The sequence below is a fragment of the Triturus cristatus genome, chromosome 4_2, assembly GCF_964204655.1.
Source record: "Triturus cristatus chromosome 4_2, aTriCri1.1, whole genome shotgun sequence".
NCBI lineage: Eukaryota > Metazoa > Chordata > Amphibia > Caudata > Salamandridae > Triturus > Triturus cristatus.
Window position 1 is genome coordinate 546296108 of NC_140586.1, and position 19674 is coordinate 546315781.

At 44.4% G+C, this 19674-nt stretch overlaps 1 protein-coding gene across 1 annotated transcript in view; it reads right to left on the minus strand.

Moving 5' to 3' along the window:
* Nucleotides 1-19674, minus strand: part of HFM1 (helicase for meiosis 1) — a 3754865-nt gene that overhangs the window by 1086343 nt on the left and 2648848 nt on the right. Inside the window, exon 30 of the mRNA XM_085599940.1 lies at nucleotides 12758-12847. Within this exon, the coding sequence (XP_085456066.1) occupies nucleotides 12758-12847 (90 nt within the window). The remainder of the gene's footprint in view (nucleotides 1-12757; nucleotides 12848-19674) is intronic.

Consider the following 19674-nt stretch of genomic DNA (forward strand, 5'->3'; position numbering starts at 1 on the left):
ACTGAAGGAGTCTCTCCCCTGCATCTGCAGGCACCACAACAAAGCTTACTGGTCTGCTTTCCCTGAGCTCCGGCGGACTCTGAAAGGTTCAGCAAAACTGGAGGTGGTTCTGCAACTTTCTCGAGGCCTGCACTGTCTTCATAGCAAATTTAAAGCCAGTATCCCTCGTCGGACTCACTGGAGCAGTACTCATGTGCACAGTGTTGATTTGCCGTAGCCAAGGCTTGTTGACTCTCTTCTCCAAAGATGTTCGGGCTCCAAGAAGCTCCAGCCTCAAGCATTTTTTGCTACCAAGATCTTCATCCTCACCACATCCCCTGCACCGTGGGCCTTCATCATTGGTGAGCTGTTTGATGTCCTCTTGTGACTCATGTGCCTCCAGCCTATGGGTCCTCTTGAGGGTCTTCTTTTGCTCCAGTGGGCTCTCCTGCTTGCTCGAGACCTGCTCTGACTTACCTGTTCATGGTGAGTCACTTGGACCTTGTTGGTCCCGACATTGCACCTTTTTTGTCTACTAAGTTTGTTGCCATTGCCAAGGCTTGTTGGTGCTCTGAATGGACACCGACCCTCTGGCTCTTGACATCTGACATGTGACAGAACATGAACAGCTCCTGGTCTTCCACAGCATCTCCTGGTCCGCACAGCAGCAGTGTCAAGGTCACCGTCACTCCTGAGTGGCATAGACTCAGTCCCCTCTGCTTGCAGATACCTCTCATCTTGAATCCATCTTTGGGTTCCACCGGACACTTTCACCTTCTTCGCCAGCAGCATCTTCACTGAAGTCCTTCATTGTGGTCTACAGGGGTTTCAGACATCACTTCACATCTATGCACCCGGCTTCCCTGGTGTAGGTATCCTGGTTCCCAGGGTATGACTCTCCAACCTTCCATCTTCCACTGGGTTTCTTCAGGGTCCTCTGGGAAGGGTCCTTCTTCTTACAAACTGCAACCATGACTTACCTATTGACTTGTATTGAGCATGCAGTTGTGTTCCCATTATGCATACGGCCCCCACGGAGTTCCTGGGATCTTTCCTTGGGCGGTTCCTTGGGTCGCCGGTTCTTCTACATCTTCTGGGTCCAGTCTTGACTTATTTTGTCGTTTGCATTCTACTTTATTAGTATAGTTTGGTCTCCCCCTGGAGACCACTGTGTATTTGTGCTACTTACGTGTTTTATTACTAAAGTATAGTGTGTACTGTGGTTATATCTCCAGGTAGGAGATATTGCAATGTGTTAGTGAGTGTTTATAATAAAGACATATGTTTATAACTACACTGTGTGGTTCTTTTTCACTTAGCCTACACTATATGATTAGTACTGGTAAAACAAGTTGCTTTACACTCCTTCTGGACTAAGCCTGAAGGCTGTTCTCCGCAGCTACCACTTAGAGAGCTTTCTAAGGTTGTCTAAGACCACTAAAATTACCATAATGGTTGTCTGGATTAGTGCAGTGTGCTGCTCACTCAGACACTTTGAAAAAATAAAAATAAATTACCTCTCATTAATATAAAAGGCATAATGCACTATGGCAATGTAGTACAAGTATTCTCTCTCTTTTTGTGCTAAATTAATTAATGGAGTTATGCTCCAGGTGGCGTCCTAGTTTTACTCGTTGTTAGTCGTACTTTGCTAGTCTCTGCAGTCAGCAGCTGAGGCAGCTATAATAGACAATGATATTATTCCAATAGCCCTGTTCTTCTCCAAAAGGCCTTTCAATGTTACCCTGAATTCAAGGGAGATGAATAATACATGTCACATATAAAATAAATCAATCATGCTGACATCCTATCTGTTGTAAGTAGACAGTGGGAAAAGAGATGTACTGCAGTACAGGGAAAGGATAAAGGAAAGGGAAATTGCTTTGGTTCATTTGTAACATACTATCCCATCCACAAAAGTCAAGCAATTATCCATTCATCATTGCATTGTTCTTCTAGTATTCTTAATCTTCTCCCTTGGCTTTGATACACACCATGTAAGCTTTACATTCTATAATCCACTCTTTACCATAGAAAACCATACATCCACACATATATTCAATCAATCCATCCATCCAGACATAGCTCTGAATGAACCTTTCACCAGCATCCATTTACCCACCCAAGCATCCTTTCACCCATTCACTCATCCTGCCTTGCCGTTAACCCACCCAAGCCTTCCTTTCACCACCCAAGCAGGCATCCTTTCACCCATATACATATATACCCTTTCACCCAGCCATGGAGATTCCTATCACCATCATCACCCACCTATATGGCTGTATCCTTTTACCCACGCATCGCTTCACTCATATACACACATTTCACCCATCCTTTAGTCATTCTTAAACTTCATTTTTGAACTTTTGTCTGCTGAGTTGCAGATAGAATGGGACATAACTACTCAACTTCCACTGTATCTGCTAAAGAGAGGTGCTCACAAGTCAACGTCCTTGCAGTGAGTATATTACTATTTGTGAATAAGGAAGCAATGTGACTTACCACTGCCCCCCCCTGCTGCCGCTGGTAATCCCCCCTCAGTGACCACTGCAGCATCCCGGTCCCTGCACCATTGGTCTGTGAAGCAAGAAAAAACATTACACATTTTAGATACCAGATATGCCTCCTCATATTTTTTTATTAAGCAAAATACAACCACAAAACATCACTACAGTTTGTTTACAGTATATTAATCTTCTATCAAAAATTCAAAACATCACATTGAGCATTTTGTTGGTTGGCAATGTTTGAAAAGACAGGTAGTTAAGCCAACCAAAAACTTTTTGTAACGGATGGGCAAAGCTTTGATGAATCTGAGTTATTGATGCGTTATGAAGGGGTGCAGTTATTGATCAATGAAAGACATATGGTCTTAGGGGCCGATTCACAGAACTAATCTGAGACAAAATCCTAAACTTACTACTTTTGGTATTCACAGAAGGCATTTAGTAGTAGTAAAGTTAGGATTTTGACTTAAATTAGGATTTTGCCTTAAGTTAGGATTTTGTCTAAAATTAGGATTTTGTCTTAAATTAAACTTAAATTAAACTTAAGTTTATCTTAAGTTTTGGTTTTAAGACAAAATCCTAACTTAAGACAAAATCCCAACTTAAGACAAACTCCTAATTTAAGACAAAACCCTAACTTTACTACTACTAAATGCCTTCTGCGAATACCAAAAGTAGTAAGTTTAGGATTTTGTCTCAGATTAGTTCTGTGAATCTGCTCCTTAGTTGGCAAATTCAATAAGGCCATCCTCCTCATACTTCCAGTCATGCTGCATGGTCATTAACTGCTGGTATACTATAATAATAATAATACATACACAACATTGTGGGGTCCACCATGACCATGGCCAGTGGCCACTCTCTCATTTTACTGTTTGAGCATGAGCAAGAAAAAGAAAGCCTTCTCAGCAAACTTGCGTAGAATACCTTAATTGGGCATGCAATCTTCACAGTAGAATACCTGACCTAAAATAGGTTCTCTGAGACTTACAGTTAAACCAGTCTAGAAGGGGAGAAGAAAAGCTTACTGACAAAGCAGAAGAAAAAGTAATCTACAGACAGACTACTACAGATAGTTTGAAGTCAAGTACAGAAAATTGAAATATAGAAAATAAGTAAATAGGATAATGCAGGGCTAAGAAGGATGTATGAAACAGTTAGACTGAAGAGGAGTTGGAAACAAATTAGAAGATAGGCACAGTAAATAGAAAAAATAAGAATTCTAAATGTGGAGAGGTAAAAGATAGGGAACTAATAATAATATTAACAGGAGACCTTACTGGGGCCAGCAGAGCCATTAGCATTTGTGGAGGCACCTCCATCTCCCTCACCCTTGTGTCACTGGATGCTGATGTAAGAATTAAAAAAGATTAGTGGTACAAAATCTCCCCAAATTTATGGACAGAGAGAGGGAAATGTAGAAACATTTGATTTAACTTTTATAAATCAGATCTCAGCTCCTACTATTTTCATGGACTTATTCCTTAATATCCTAACCCTATTCCAAATCTCCTGAACTACATTTTAGAACTACTAATAAATTGCAACAAATGATCTTTGCTTCTCATTCTCAATCACTCACTCTTTGACAGGCCAACTCTAGCGCCACCAAACAACTGTCTACTCTATGATCATATAAAATGTGTAACACAAACTTAACTTAACTGAGAGTGAGCAGCATGCTTGCTATTTGGGAAAAATATTGGCATAAATAGAACAAGACAAATAAATAATTATTACTCACAGATCCCTGCAACCTCCACACCCAGCAGGTTGAGCAAGTCTTGGTCCCTATGCAGGAAGTCAGCCTACTGGTGCGTAACAGTTGTTGGGTGCACCGCACCCTAGAGCAGTGGCGCACAGCCCAGCGTACCCTCTCCCAGAGCTGCCTATGCTCTCAGAGGGCATACCTACTGCCAGGCCTGCCACCTGCTGCAAGGATGAAGGGGAGCTGGCACTGCACATAAAAAATAAGCGCAGCCACCTCCACCTCTGAGAAAATAGAGCTGGGCTTCACCATTTCATGGTGCAGTCGACTGCAAGATAGGCGGCTGTGGCTGGTGGTGCTGGTTTGGGGGGGGCTGGCGCTGCTGCTCCCCTGCTCTGCCATGTCTCTGGATGGGAGGAAGAGTAGAGTATACAAAGAAAATAAATAAATAAAGAAGGAAGGAAGGAAATGAAATGAGAAAGTAGAAAAAAAGTACAAAATTACAAAAAATACAAAAGAAATGCAAAAAACATAAAGTACACAAAGACACATGGAAAGATAATAAATACAAATTAAGGGTAGGTAAATTAGAATGGGGTGGGATTAAACAGATTAAGAAAAGATTCAAAAGTAGGCCCCAGCACCCTAACAGAGCAAAAAACAAGATGGCTGCGCCAATGCGAACCACTTGGTGCAGTTCACACGTGATTTCCGGCACGAGAATGGACTTCACTTTGTGTATATCGCTCAAATGGCACAGCGCTCAACTGCACCAACTGTCTGAACTTCGCGTAGTTTTTTTGCCACTTAGCGGAGTTCCGTATAGAGCGACTTCTCGAACTCCACACAGGCCTACCTAGTAGTCAAAATGATGCAAAAAGTGGAGGTGGAACTGCAAAAAGTCTGTTTCCATACATATAAAATCAGATGCACACTTATTTCATATATATATATATAGTCATAAGAGCAAAGTGTACAAGAATTCTTGGTACAGACAACTAAGCAACTGGGAGGAGGGTGGGTCAGTGACGAATCTGCAAGTAGACATTGTATTCACCAGAAAAAGCATGGTGATGGATACCTCTACTTGCAGATTCCTCATTTTTTTAATAGACTCCCCAGGCAGTTTCACACCAGGAGGTGGGAACATGGTTTACTAGACCAAGAAATCCTGAAGATCTGAGCGGTGACCATCCCTTCCCGCTTCAGAATCTAAACAATAGTGCTACACAAAAGTGTGACAGGAACATCAAGTTGCGGCTTTGCAGTTGACTGCCAGTGGAATCACTCTTAGCCAGAGCAGAAGTAGAGAATTTGGCTCTAGTATAATGAGCCAAAATACCATCAGGCTGGTCCTTGTGTGCCATGAAGTAGCATATTTTGATACACAAGAGGATCCACCGAGATAACACCATTTTCTGGACACAGTCTTTCATTTTTCCAATATACCCCATAGTTGATCAATGAGTCTGAACTCACAGGTTCTGTCTATGTAGAAGCTGACCGCTACTTTGGGGTCAAGCCGGTATAGTCTTTTTTCTTCCTTCGTGGGGTGAGGAGGAGGATTGAAGACAGAAAGAGTGATGGGCTAGCCCAAGTAAAAGTGAACAACAACTTTAGGTACAAAGACAGCTCTGGTTTGTAACACACCAGTTTATCAGGAAAGAAAGTACGGAAGGGTGGCTTCACTCTCAAAGCCTCTAGTTCAAAAGCATGTCTAGTTAATGTGACAGCAATCAGGAAAATTGTTTTGCAGGGCAATAAACATAAGGACAACTGTGTAGGGCTCAAATTGAGCACACATCAAGTATGTATGGAACAAATTAAGGCCCCATTGTGGCATGATGAAGGAAGAATAGGTTATCTAGTTGTAAGACCCTTTAGGAATCATAAGACAAATGGTGATTTAAACAGAGATAGTTGTTCAGGAAAAACATAGAAAAGACATCGAAGCTGACAAATAACCTTTAACCCCTTCGGTGCATCGGATGGCCGGGGCCATCCGACGCACCAGTGCTCATGTGCGTCGGACGGCCCCTGGCCGTCCGATAACATGGTACAGGGAATCCCTCTGGTGCAGGCACCAGAGGGATTCCCTTTCCCCCCCAACAGCCCAGGGAGCTGGGGAAGAGCTTCGCCAGCTCCGAGGCTGCTCCCCTTGTTTCCCTAAAATGACGATCAGCATGCACGCTGCGCTGATGTAATTTCAGTGAAACCGAAACTGAAATGAGCAGATAGGCTCATTTCAGTTTCGCTTTCTATGTGCTCAGGGGGCTCATTTCAATTTCGCTTTCTATGTGCTCAGGGGGTTATCTCAGCCCCCCGAGCACGTAGAAAGACGGGAGAGGTATCATTGGAAAGGGGACTATCTCCCCTTTCTAATGGTACCCCTCCCTAGTGGATCCCCGCTTGGGGATCGCACCAGGAGGGCGATCCCCAAGTAGGAATCCACTAGGGGTGGGCGGAATTTGCGAAAGTGACTTTCGCAAATTATCGCGAAAATGTTAAAAATCTCCGCAAACACGCAGAAATATCGCGAAGATGCGGAAGTTTTTTTCCCGCTTGTTCGCGGTATTTTCTGCGTGGTCGCGGCTCGCCAACTTACCCATGCGGTTGCTCGCGGGCGCAGCCATCTTGTTTTCACTCTTCTCGCGGTGCATGATTACGAGAAAAAAGACGTGATCGCGCGACCAATGACATTACTGCGGGGGCGAACTGTCACGAGACAGCGCAAATGGCTACCAACAATCCAACATCTCGTGGAGAACGAGACCGGATCGGGAAAACTTGTCGGCGAACGCGGGGATTCAGGTAAGGCGGTCGCGCGCGCGCGAGAATGTATTATTTTACAGCGCGAGCAAGAAACAAATTATCGCTAAGCTGCGGAATTTTGACATTTTCGCGCTCTCCGCGGAACGCAAAAATGTCAAATTATCGCAATTTCCGCGAGCGGAACGGAAATTTAGCCCAGGCCTAGGATCCACCCACTAGACACCAGGGAGGGGGGGGTGGGCTCTTGGGCAAGGGACTTTGCTCCCCCCTATTTTGTTTGGGCAATACAGTCTTTCTGCCCCCGGGGGGCTGATGGGGCAGTAGCTCCCAATCTGCCCCCCCCCGGGGAGCAGAAAGCCCACTAGAAACAAGGGATTTTTTAAAAATTTGGTTTAGGGGTGGGGTCTGCCCAAAATGGGCAGGTCAATGCCCCCAACAAAATAGCCACAGTCTTTCTGCCCCCCTGTGGGGCATATCAGGGCAACCCCCCCATAGCTCCCCCCACCCCAGGGCAGCAGAAAGCCCACTAGGCACAGACTTTTTTTTTAGCAGTGTACCTACCTGTGGATTTTGGGCCCTGGCACAGCCTGCACATAGGGAAACCTAGCAAACCTGTACATTTTTTGGTAGGTTTCCCTAGATGGCTGCCGATCCCCGGACCAAAAACACAGATGCCCCCTACGTATCCGAAAATGACCTGGTTTTGTAAGGGGGTCACGTGAGCTTTTGGTCCCGGAGTTTAGGGGCCATCTAGGGAAATCTACCAAACCCACACATTTCTGAAAACTAAAGACCCTGGGGAGTCCTGGGAGGTATGGGTTGCATGGATCACCCAAAGTTTCCCTTCCCAGAATCCCCTGCAAACCTCAAATTGTGAAGAAAAATCACATCTTTCTCAAATTTCTGTGTGGGAAAGTTGTAGGATCACTAGGCTGACACAAATTTCCTACCACCCAGTGTTCCCCCAGGTCTCCCGATAAAAATGGCACCTCACTCTTGTGGGTGGGTCAAGTAACTGCAACAGACAAGGGCACAAAATGTATTGTGGAGACTTCAAAATTACCTATCATAAAACAACCTGGTTTTGCGGGGGGGGGGGGGCACCTGGGTTTTTGGCCTTGGGCTCGCGGTCATCTAGGGAAACCTACCAAACTCAATGACTTCTGAATTACGAGACACCCTTGGGAGTCCAGTAAGGTATGGCTTGCATGGATCCCCCTACGTTTCCCTACCCAGAATCCAGTGGAAACCTCAAATTTAGCTGAAAAAAAATCACTTTTTCCATACATTTTTGTGTGGCATCACCATGCCGGCACAAATGTCCTACCACCCAGCGTTCCCCTTGTTCTCCCGAGTAAAATGATACCTCACTTGTGTGGGCGGGTCAAAGGCCTGTGACTGGGAAGAGCCAAAAACGAAGGGATTAAAGGTATAGCACCGCCAATTCTAAGCGCTACATTTAAAAAAAATATCTTCTTGAGAATTCTGCATTGGACAACCATACAAGTGAGGTATCATTTTACTCGGGAGATTAAGGGGAACGCTGGGTGGTAGGACATTTGTGCCGCACAGTGATCCCACACAAAAATGGGTGGAAAAGTGATTTTTATAGCTAAATGTGAGGTTTGTAGGGGATTCTAGGTACGGAAAGGTTGGGGATCTACGCAAGCCATACCTTACTGGACTCCCCAGAGTGTCTAGTTTTCTGAAATGTGTGGGTTTGGTAGGTTTCCCTAGATAGCTGCAAGCCCGGGGCCAAAAAACCAGGCGCCCACCTCTGCAAAACCAGGTAGTTTTATGATATGGATTTTTGAAGTCTCCACAGTATGATTTGGGCCATTTCCAGTTGTAGCCACTATGCCTACCCACACAAGTGAGGTACCATTTTTATCGAGAGACTTGTGGGAATGCTAGGTGGTAGGAAATTTGTGTCAGCCCGGTGATCCTACACCATTCCCACACAGAAAAGTGAGAAAAATGTGATTCTTTCAGTTAAATCTGAGGTTTTCAGAAGATTCTGGGTAGGGAAACGTTGAGGGATCCACGCAAGCCATACCTCACTGGACTCCACAGGTTGTCTAGTTTTCAGAAATGTGTGGGTTTGGTAGGATTCCCTAGATGGCCATTGAGCCTGGGGGCAAAAACCCAGGTACCCCCTTGCAAAACCAGGTTGTTTTGTGATAGGTGATTTGTATGTCTCCACAATACGTTTTGGGTCCTTGCCTGTCGCGGGTACTTGACCCACCCACACAAGAGAGGTATCATTTTTAGTGGAAGTCCTAGGGGAATGCAGGATGGGTGGAATTTTGTGAATCCACACAGATTCCAGAACTTTCCATCACAGAAATGTGAGGAAAATGTCTTGTTTTTTACATAGTTTGAGGTTTGCAAGAGATTCTGGGTAAGAGAACTTAGTGAGAGCCACACTAGTCACCCCATCCTGAATTCCTCTGTGTGTCTAGTTTTAAAAAATGTATATGTTTGCTAGGTTTCCCTAGGGGCCAAGAAAGGGTCAGTTTTCACTGTAAAAATGTGGTGTGTCCACATTGCGTTTTGGATCTTTTCCTGTCGCGGGCACTAGGCCTACCCACACAAGAGAGGTTTCATTTCTATAGGAAAACTTTGGGGAATGCGGGGTAGTTGGAATGTTTTGGATGCACGCAGATTCCAGAACTTTCCATCACAGAAATCTGAGGAAAATGTGTTCGTTTTTTTTACAAAGTTTGAGGTTTGCAAGGGATTCTGGGTAAGAGAACCTGGTGAGAGCCAGACAAGTCACCACATCCTGGATTCCTTTGGGTGTCTAGTTTTCAAAAATGTATAAGTTTACTAGGTTACCCTTGGTTCTGGCATGGCTAGGGTTCAAAATCGGGCACTAGGCCTACCCACGCAAGTGAGGTATCGTTTTTATCGGAAGACTTCAGGGAATGCGGGGTGTGTGGAATATTTTGGATGCACGCAGATTCCAGAACTTTCCATCACAAAAATGTGAGGAAGATTTTGTTTTTCTTTGCAAAGTTTGAGGTTTGCAAGGGATTCTGGGTAAGAAAACCTGGTGAGACCCACACAATTCACCCCATCCTGGATTCCCCTGGATGTCTAGCTTTCAAAAATGTATACGTTTGCAAGTTTACCCTTGGTGCCGGCAGAGCTAGGGTTCAAAATCTAGAGCAAGGCACTTTGTAAAGAAAGGTTCAGTTTTCACTGTAAAATTGTGGTGTGTCCATGTTGCATTTTGTGCCGTTTCCTGCCACGGGCACCAGGTCTACCCACACAAGTGAGGTATCATTTTTATCAGAAGACTTTAGGGAATGCAGGGTGCTTCGAATGTTGTGGATCCACGTAGATTCCAGAACTTTCCATCACATAAATGTGAGGAAAATATGTTTTCTTTTTAGAAAGTATGAGGTTTGCAGGGGATTCTGGGTAACAGAACCTGGTGCGAGCCTGACAAGTCACCCCAACCTGGATTTTTCTGGGTGTCTAGCTTCTAAAAATGTATAGGTTTGCTAGGTTTCCTCAAGTGCCGGCAGAGCTAGGGCTCAAAATCTACAGCTAGGCACTTTGCAAAAAAGGGTCAGTTTTTACTGTAAAAATATGGTGTGTCCACGTTGCGTTTTGGGCCGTTTCCTGTCGCGGGCACTAGACCTGTCCATACAAGTGAGGTATCATTTTTCTCTGAAGACTTTGAAGAATGCAGAGTGGGAGGAATTTTGTGGATCCACGCAGATTCCAGAACATTCCATCACAGAAATGTGAGGAAAATGTTTTTTTTTTTTATAAAGAATGAGGTTTGCAAGGGATTCTGGGTAACAGAACCTGGTGAGAACCAGACAAGTCAACACATCCTAGATTTCCCTGTGTGTGTAGCTTTTAAAAATGTAATGGTTTGCTAGGTTTCCAGAGCTAGGGTTCAAAATCTACAGCTAGGCACTTTGTAAAAAAAGGGTCAGTTTTCACAGTAAAAATGGGGAGTGTCCACGTTGCGTTTTGGGACGTTTCCTGTCGTAGGCCTTAGGTCTACCCACACAAGTGAGGCACCATTTTTATCTAGAGACTTAGGGGAACACAGAATTGTAGAGCAAGTGTTATTACCTATTGACTTTCAATGCATTTCTGCCTTCCAAATGTAAGATATTGTGTAAAAAAGAAACCACTTTGAAAAATGTCCTATAATTCACATGCTAGTATGGGTACCCACAAATTCAATGATGTGCAAATAGCTACTGTTTCTAAACTCTATATTGTGTTCCAATTTCAGAAATACATAGGTGTCTTCCATACCGATTTAACACTGTTTATATTTTCCCAAATGAATTGCTATGTACCCCGTAGAAAATAAAAAACCATTGCAAGACGCTGCTCAGTTATTGGCTCCGGGTTCGTTAGGTTCTTGGTGAATCTACAAGTCCTATACATCCCCCCAACCAGAAGGGTCCAGTGAATGTAACAGTGTATTGCTTTAAAACATCTGTCATACTTAGAAGAAGTTACAGGTGAAAATGTTGGCACAAATGGCTGTTTTTTTCAACTCATTTTCAATTTTTCCTATTTTTAACTGTTAGTTTCTATTAAAGAAAACCTTGAAGGATCTAAAAATATGACCCCTTGCAGAGTTCAGAATTTTGTTTACTTTTTTAAATGTATAGCTTTCCAGGATCCATTATTGCTTTTATACCCATTTCTATCATTAACTGGAAGGACGTTGAAGGCACAACAAATAGCAAAAATAGGCTATGTCCCAGTAAAATGCCAAAACTGTGTAAAAAATGTTGGTTTTCTGACAAAAGTCAATCTGTTCCTAAAAGCTGGGAAAATGTTGATTTCAGCACCACAAACTCTTTATTGATACCATTTGCAGGGAAAAAACAGACTGTTTCATCTTCAGCATTTTTTTCCAATTTTTCCCCCAAAAACCAAAATGTGGCTGTATTTTGGCTTATTTCTGGGTCCCCTCCAATGGAATCAACAAACCCTAGGTACCTTTGAAATCCCCATGATGTTGGAAGAAAAGGACGCAAACTTGGTGTGTATACCTCATGTGGTCAAAATGTTACAGGGGCCTAAGCGCGAACTATCCCAAATAGCAAAAAAAAGGCTTAGCACAGGGGGTGAAAAGGCCTAGCAGCGAAGGGGTTAACTGTTGCAAATGAACAACCCTGCTGGGCTAAATAGAGGGCAGAACAGAGGATATCAGACAAATGAGCCTTGAGAGGATCTAGGGCTCTGTCTGCACACCATTTGACAAATTTGGCTGAACTGCTAAAATAAGAGGAGAGGCGTCTAGAGAATAGAATAATGTCCACCACTTCAGGGGGTAAAGAGAATGAATTCAGGGTACCCTGCTCAACCTCCAGTCATGTAGGTGGAGGCTCTGGAGGTTGGGGTGTAGAACATGCCCCTGTGACTGAGACAGGAGGTCTACTCTGTGAGGGAGATCGAGCAGAGGGCACAGGGAGAGGTGAACAAGGTCTGCATACCGCTCCCTTCAAAAAAAGTGTCTGGATCCAGAATGGCGCCTGGATATTCAAAAGGAGAGAAACCTGCAGGTTGATGTATCCCTCAGAAGAAAAAAAACATGTACAAATAAAATATGTCAGTAATGGTGCAGGAGTTGGAGTTGAAAAGTGGTACTCCGAGTATTTAAAGCTGACACCTTTTCACTAAATTATTTATTTTATCTGCTTCAAAATTGGCCAATTTTTGCATGATGCTTTATGATTTGGAACAGGCACTATTGGCACAAAAATGTAATCTCTCACATGCTAAAATTCTGAAATTATTTACTCACAGCAATCATGTCCACATGCATCTTTGCTTTTGCAGTGATGGTTGCATTCTCTTTTTCCATTGTGGATGTATGATTCTTCTCTGCTGTAACCTGAATTAAAACAAAAGTATCACAATTTAAAAGAACCGCACTAATACTATGACATGTCCTTAGGCGTAGGAAATCAGATTGTTAGGCGGTGGGAAGAGAGAGGTCACAGTCCTGCAAAGCTCAAACAAGCTGACTCCTAATGGATAAACTTGCTGCACTGCTTCCCTCAGAGGAATATATGTGCAACAACATAAACTCTAAACTAATCCCTCTGTTTCCAGCAATTGCCATGTATGCTTTTGAAGACCAGGATCCATCTTTTATTTGTAAAACAGATAAGGCAGAATTTTGGTTTTGCAGGGATTATTTTAAAACTGTCTACTTGAGTCAGGTGCCTTAAATTGGAGCTTTTTATAACCTCAATAAACTATTGAGTGTACACTAATTTTTTTCACCTGTGTATGGCCCCGTCTTCCGTTCTTTATCAAGTTTTTGAAAATAGGTTGCAGTGAATAGCCAGTGTCCCAAATTGTTTACTGTCGCAACGTGCCATTCAACCACAACATAATGAGACTGGACCCCAGTCACAACCACTAGGTTTCATGAATGTAGCTCACTAATGCTCTCAATATGCGTCTAATAGCGCCTAAATGTTGATGGTTCTCTAGCATACATTTTAAATTGTTGTTTTACTGCCGGGTATCTTATCTCGTTTCATAATTCCCCTAATTTGTACTTTCCATTTCCCATATCGATCATTATCAGCTTGATCGGCAATGTTCCTTTTACGCACTTTGGCCTTGTATCGTATAATGTTTATTGATAGGATGTATATAAGCTATTACCTTGACAACAGATTTTAAGATGTGGTGCAGATATAGCCACAGCATAAGATTGTTTATTGATTATTTATTATAAAAACTCACTAACACATTGGTATATCTCCTACCTGGGTAAATGAACACAAAACACACAATATTTCAATAGTAGAACAGGTAAGGAGCACAAATACACAGTGGTCTCCAGGGTAATACTGATAAAGTGGAATGCGAAGTGTGTGACCGAAGTCAGGACTGGATCCAGAAGACTTAGAAGAGCTGGGGACCCAAAAAAACACCCAAGGTAAGTACCCAGGAACCCCAAAGAGGCTGAGGGTAGAGTGGAAACACGACTCAATACAAGTCAATGTAGAAGTTGCGGTTGCAGTTTTCAAGAAGAAGGACCCATCCGAGAGGACCATGAAGATACCCCATGGAAGATGGAGGGTTGTAGAGTCACCCCATCTATGGATACCCCAGGAACCAGCATACCTACACCAGGGAAGCCGGGTACGTAGGTGTGAAGTGATGTCGGAAACCGCGGTATATCACAATGGAGGACTTCAGTGAAGATGCCGCTGGCAAAGACGATGAAAGAGTCCGGTGGAATCCAAGGGTGGATTCTTGAAGAGCAGTACTTGCAAGCAGAGGAGACAGAGTCTATGCCACTCAGGAGTGACCAGGAGGCATGGAAGACCAATAACCACCGATGAAAGAAGATGCAGGAGAGATGACGGTGACCTTGTCGCTGCAGCTGTGAGGACCAGGCAATGCTAAAGCTGTTTACAAGCTGTCCTACATCAGAAGTCAAGAGCAGGGGACGGTGTCCAGAGGGAGCACCAACAAGCCTTGGCAGCAGCAACAGATGAGGAAAATGAGAAAGGTGCAGTGTCGATGCCAGCAAGGTTCAAGGGACTCACCAAGAGCAGGAGAGTCAAAGCAGGCCCCGAGCAAGCAGTGGAGCCCACTGGAGCCAAAGAAGACCCTCAAGAGGACCCACAGGCCAAAGTCAAAGGAGTCACAAGAGGAAGTCGAGCAGCTCACCAAGATGCAGGCCCACGGTGCAGCGGATGCGGTGAGGATGAAGATCTTGATAGCAGGAGATGCTGGAGGCTGGAGCTTCTTGGAGCCTAAAGATCTCTGGAGAAGAAGTCAACAAACCTTGGCAACAGCAAGTTGGCGCAGTGCACAGGTGTGTGACTCCAGCGGTTTTGACAATGGATACTGGCTTCAAACTTGCTGAGAAGATAGTGCAGGCCTCGAGGAAGTTGCAGAACTACCACCTGTGTTGCTGAGCCTTTCAGAGTCCGTGGGAGCTTAGGGGCAGCAGACCAGTCAGCTTTGTTGGGGTGCCTGCAGAGTGACATTTTTAATCATGTATTGTTTGATGTATTTGATGAGTATTTGTTTTGCTTTTATGGACTTGTGTTTTAAGCTCCGAATAAAGCCTTATGAAATGAAAAAAATGACTCATTCACTCCAAGGGAGATTCCTTCTGGTGTCTTTGATTCCCACAGGCCTGTAGAAGAACCCGGATGGAGCACAGGAATAGATGGTGCAGTAGACTGGCAGGACAACAATACCAGGAGCAACAGGAGTCTTCCAGGTGTAGTCTTGATTCCCAAGGTGAAGTCCAACGAAGTCCAAAGTGCCCAGATGGTTGAAGATGAAGTGGTTTCGTATCTAAATATTGTCTCACAACGAATCTGAAGAACCACCCACAGGTAAGCCCTTAAGTACCCAAAGGAAAGGGTTGGGATGGTTCAGGGGTCCCTCCCAAAGGAGGAGCTGGACAGAGGTGTGGATATTCCCATGTCCTTTGTCCATTTTCGTACCAGAGCGGGAGCCAATGGCTCCCTCAGCTGGTTCCAACTGGAGTATGCAAAGAGGGCACCAAATGTGCCTTTCAAAGTAGTCTGGTGATGCTGGCAAGCACCCCCACCCAAGACCAATACACTAAGTCCTGCCTGTGAGGTGGGTACACCTCCCTGTGACAGGGAAATTATTGTTCTGCCTTCCCCTGCTCAAGCCTGGCTCAGCAGCAGGAGGGCAGAATCGTGTCTGTGGTTGGCAGCAGCACTAGCTTGCTGTGAGACCCTGAAAGGCTGGTACCAGGAATACAGGGGGGCTCCCTAGGGGAGCATCCCAGTACATGAGATCCTACATTCAACACTGGAACCGGTGGGGTAGGATTCCAACAAGTTTGATACCAAACATGACCGGTTTCGGTGCAGCCAATATATAGTTAGGCATCTCGTAATTGACTTGAGCTACAAAACATCCAGAACACCGCCGCAAGACTGGTCCTCAATCTGTCAAGACACTGCCACATCTCCCAGCGCCTGCGCACACTCCACTGACTTCTCATCCTACGATCAGCCCAGCTTTCCAACGCCATGGTCCCCCACACCAGAAAGACCAGATTGGGAGGCCGCTCCTTCTCCTTCCTCATGGCCAGAGCCTGGAACGCCCTTCTGCTCCACCTCAGACAGACAGCATAGCTCCCCAACTTCACGAGAAACCTCAAAACCTGGCTCTTCGACAGACCCCGTCCTTGATGGACTGCAATGTGCACCCCTCCCCCCCCCCAGCGCCTTGAGACCCTCAAGGGTGAGTAGTCATGCTTAACAAATACCTGATTGATTGATTGATTGATTGATTGCCTTGATGTCCATTATACATAAAAAATGGCTGACCACACTTACATAGCCTGAGGAATCGACTATTAGGTTTGTAGGGTGTGTCCTGCTCATGCAGGGCACCCTCACACTTATAACCAAGAACCCTGCCTTCAGGATTGAAAGGCCTACCTTAGGGGTGACTTATAGGTTTTAAGTGCGGTGACCTCAGATATAAGGAAACTTATATCTGTGGTGAGTGGTGCTAGCACCAGCTCACACAGTCTGCCATGGCTGGCCCATAGTCACAGTTTGAGTGGTCTCTCATGGGTGGCATAATAAAATGCTGCAGCCCGTCGGAGACCTTTGGTGTACCTATGCTCTGGGTACCTTAGAGTCATATACTAGGGACTTAGAAGGGTACACAAGTAGCCAATTAGGAAGGTACCAAAGTACTTACCATTGTCCAACTTAGGGGGAGGTAAATTGGGGTTCTGATTAGCAGGATCTCAGTTAGACTAGTCAGAAAAATGGGAGTCTGCAGGGTTTGTGAGGTTAGAGCCTCAGGCGGCTTCATGGGTACAAACCTTTTACTCATCCACCACTGGGTTGCAAGGTTATAGTGAAGGTCGCTAGATGTCCCTGCCTAGGACCGCCACCAGGGTCCAACATTCATGGTTTGGCACTCCTTGGCTGGCAAATCAATTAATGTTCCAGACACCGGAGAAATCTCCTGGCACATCAAGGCCATTGATTGTCTGTTTTTCCAAAATAAGCTCTTGCTTTCGGACAAATAAACCGATTGATGAGAATGGTCAAAATAACATAATGCCCTCCCAGCATGTCTCTCAGCCTCTAGTGCAGTAGATAATGTGGCAGATCCACGGTAGGTTTGGAGATCCCTGCCAGGCAGGTGGCTATCTCTAAATAGTCCAGTTGCCCGTCGATAGGAGAGTGAAAACTATGGCCTTCGCTGACTAGGTGAACTGGCAGTCCATTCGCCACTGGCAACATGAGGTTCTACTACTCCCAATCCAACTCCTACATCTGGTACTCAGTGCTGCTTTAGAAAAAGGTCCCAGTAAAAGCATCTTATAAGCCAAAGAGGTTTCCAGGAAGCATTCCACAAACTGAGAGTGCCAATTCCCCTGTAGTTCATTGCCATGGAGCGGTGGTAAACCTCAAAAGAAAAAGGCACTTTGTCAGGATTGGTTTCCTTCTAAAATTTGAAGCTAACTTTAAATTTGACTGAATTGTACTGCCCCAATACTGGATAAGCACCGCTGTAGCATCAAATCCAATGTTCAACTTTTGCTCAAGGAAAGCTGTAAACAAGCGTAGAGGAGAGCAAGTAAATGATAAGCACCATACCCCTACAACTGAAGACACGCTCTTAGTTGCTGTGTCGTAATCAAGAAAAAGGTTGACTGTCTGGAGTGCTGAGAATGTGCCTGAGCACCACCAGCAACCTGAAATATAGTTTTGCACTGTGCTATTAGGTAGTTAGCACTGATGAGTCAGAAGAAGACAAGATTCACTTTACACCTTCCCTATTCACCTAAAAAAATTGAACATCCTTAGCTATACATTTGAAACCAGCACCATTTAAGTGTCCGGTGTGTTTGACCTTGCTGCAACATGGATACCTTAGTGTTCCATCAACCGATTTGAAACGCTGCACCTATCCATGGCCTGAACTCTGTTCCAATAGCCCCAAAAAGCTAAATAAGATGGTACATCCCTCCAGAATTTATCATTTTGAAATGTACGTTTGAAAACAACACCCTGCTTCATTCATATGTTCGGTGTATTTGACTTTGCTGCGACAGCTCTACCTTGGTGCCCCATCGACAGCTGTGAGACCATGCACCTGATCACAGCTGTTCCATAAAGCCCCCCAAAAGTAAATAAGTATATAAGTGCATGGCTCCAGAGCTACAACAATCATCTCTGAACCATTGAACCATTCCTGCTGAACTGCGTGGTAAAAACCTGCATACCCAGTCTCTTTCCACTAAGTTGGCAATCTAACACAGGAGAGCCACACACTCGAAGAAAGTGGCAGGCACAGTAAGATACTTTTGCCACCCAAAACCCTGTGCTCAAAGAGCCGATGCTGTGCTTGGCTACAGAAGCTATGCAATTGCACGTGTATCACTGATTTCCTGTGTGCACACCCAACTAAGTAACAGAGTAATATGTCACCGTATCCAGAATGCCATAAACACGTATTACAGTCGCTGATCATATTATCTTAATAATAAAAGTTTCATATCATTTTCTAAAAGATTAGCACTGCTTGAACAATATATTTATTGTGCGTGATAGATGTGCTGCTGGCTGAAATAGTCATGCACCTCCCACTGCTCTCTCAGAGTAATCCACGGCTATTCGACTTAGCTACCTCCTGAAAGTGAAAGCATGAAGGAGGCTGTAAGTAAAGTTCCCTTTTGGCCTGCTCACCTCTCTTTTCTCAAATGGACTTATGCTGTTGGTGTTTGGAGTCTGAGCATTAAGTGTTAACCAGGCCCCAGTGCATGTTCTCTGGCCTTAACAACTTGTTAAATGCTTGTTGAATTAGTTAGCGCATTTAACTTACCTAAAAAAACAGCAAGACAGGTCACTTCGAAACTGTTTCCAGACTTTTCTCCAACAGAACTAGAGACCACCACGCGACTGTGGCCGAGCCACAGCTGCCAATGTCGAATTGCTGGTAAGAATCAACCTGTTGGTTTGCACCTGTGAGGAAGTTGACTTTCAGAAATGTTTCTAAGTTCAAACATAGGTGACTTCACCGGACTAAATGCCGCCCAGTGCCCAGTTGTCAACAATAACTTCTTGGGCCTAGCCTTCAGACTTCGTACTTCGACTCCTCGAGCATTCCTGTCATGAACATCAAGAGACTCGAACTTCCCGCAAGATCTGAGGCTCACAGTGAAGACCAGCACTTCAGCTGACCACCCAATCCACCTACGACCTCATCGACAAGGACTTTTCTCCAGAGAAAAGAATTTAGGGCATAATTACAAGTTTGGCAGACAGAGCTACTACTAACGTGACGGATATCCTGTCTGCCAAATAAAAATTCCATTATATCCAATGAAACTTGTAATTGGGCAAATGGGATGGCCATCATGTTTGTGAAGTCGGATCCCATCCGTCAAACTTATAATCAGACCCTAAGTCTGAAGGATTACTCTCCTTCAGTTCAAACTTGGTTCCTCTAACGAACCCGCGCTCCATCACGGTCAGCCTTAACTTTTGACTTTTACCTGGCATTGAATTGCCAGATACCCACTTTTGTCACTTTGCACTTTTTGGGGCTAGAATTATCTAAAACCTCTAAAAGTCACATCTCTGGGTACCTACATCAGGTTCTTGTTATTTTGATGTCTAATGGTTCATTAAAATTTACTCTACTTTTATAAATTGGAGTGGGATTTTTATTGTG